Consider the following 703-nt stretch of genomic DNA (forward strand, 5'->3'; position numbering starts at 1 on the left):
AATGGTGGTTTCAGCAAGAAGCTCCGTCACTTCAATGAGGGTGGTGACTATGGTAACCATGAAGTCCTCATTGGAAAGCTTGTACAGAGAATGATCTAAATTGGAAGGTGTTTGGTTCGAATCTTTTGTTTATTGTAATCAAGGTAGTATCAGTGAACTGAATGCGATATATTCAAACTGTGAATTCGGAGTAATCAGTTATTATCTCCATAGTACACTATTGTGGAGAAGAACTCCTGTCAATTGTGGACCTCCTATTTGCTTTCTCAGTACATTCAAGCTGCGAGAGATTATTCCAAACACAGAAACCGCAAAATGATTGGCTAATTGATAAGTGGTACAAGGTAGTAACTAGAGAATACTACATTCTTTTCTTTGATCTTTGTGATGGAGTACTCGAAACTGTATGTGATATGGACTATGCAATTGATTGAATAGTGGTAAAACTTTGATGACCATTCCCCCTTTCTCTCCCTATATGAGAGATGGTGTGAAGTACTCTGAGAATCCCTGGAGTCCGGAGCATCCTGACCGTGTGATGAACATTTCTTGTGCTGAAAATATCTATATGTGGGATAAGTTCAAGGCTCGTTATCCCAAGTTCACTCAGCTTCATGATGCTGATAATATGTATGCTATCAGCTGTTCTGGACGAAGATATCTTCGTCATGCTCTTGCTGATTTCATGACTAAGGAAGTCTGT

The 703-nt window shown here is 39.4% G+C and overlaps 1 protein-coding gene across 1 annotated transcript; it reads left to right on the forward strand.

Annotated features, from left to right (window-relative positions):
- Nucleotides 1–387: 387 nt before the first annotated feature.
- JH06_5785 (hypothetical protein) lies at nucleotides 388–703 on the forward strand (the record flags this gene model as incomplete). Its single annotated transcript, XM_014669138.1, has 2 exons — nucleotides 388–404; nucleotides 439–703. Coding segments are annotated over 2 exons (282 nt in total), but the record flags the coding sequence as incomplete, so codon positions are not given.

Source organism: Blastocystis sp. subtype 4, assembly GCF_000743755.1.
Source record: "Blastocystis sp. subtype 4 strain WR1 chromosome Unknown seqid_1118, whole genome shotgun sequence".
NCBI classification, from domain to species: Eukaryota; class Bigyra; order Opalinata; family Blastocystidae; genus Blastocystis; species Blastocystis sp. subtype 4.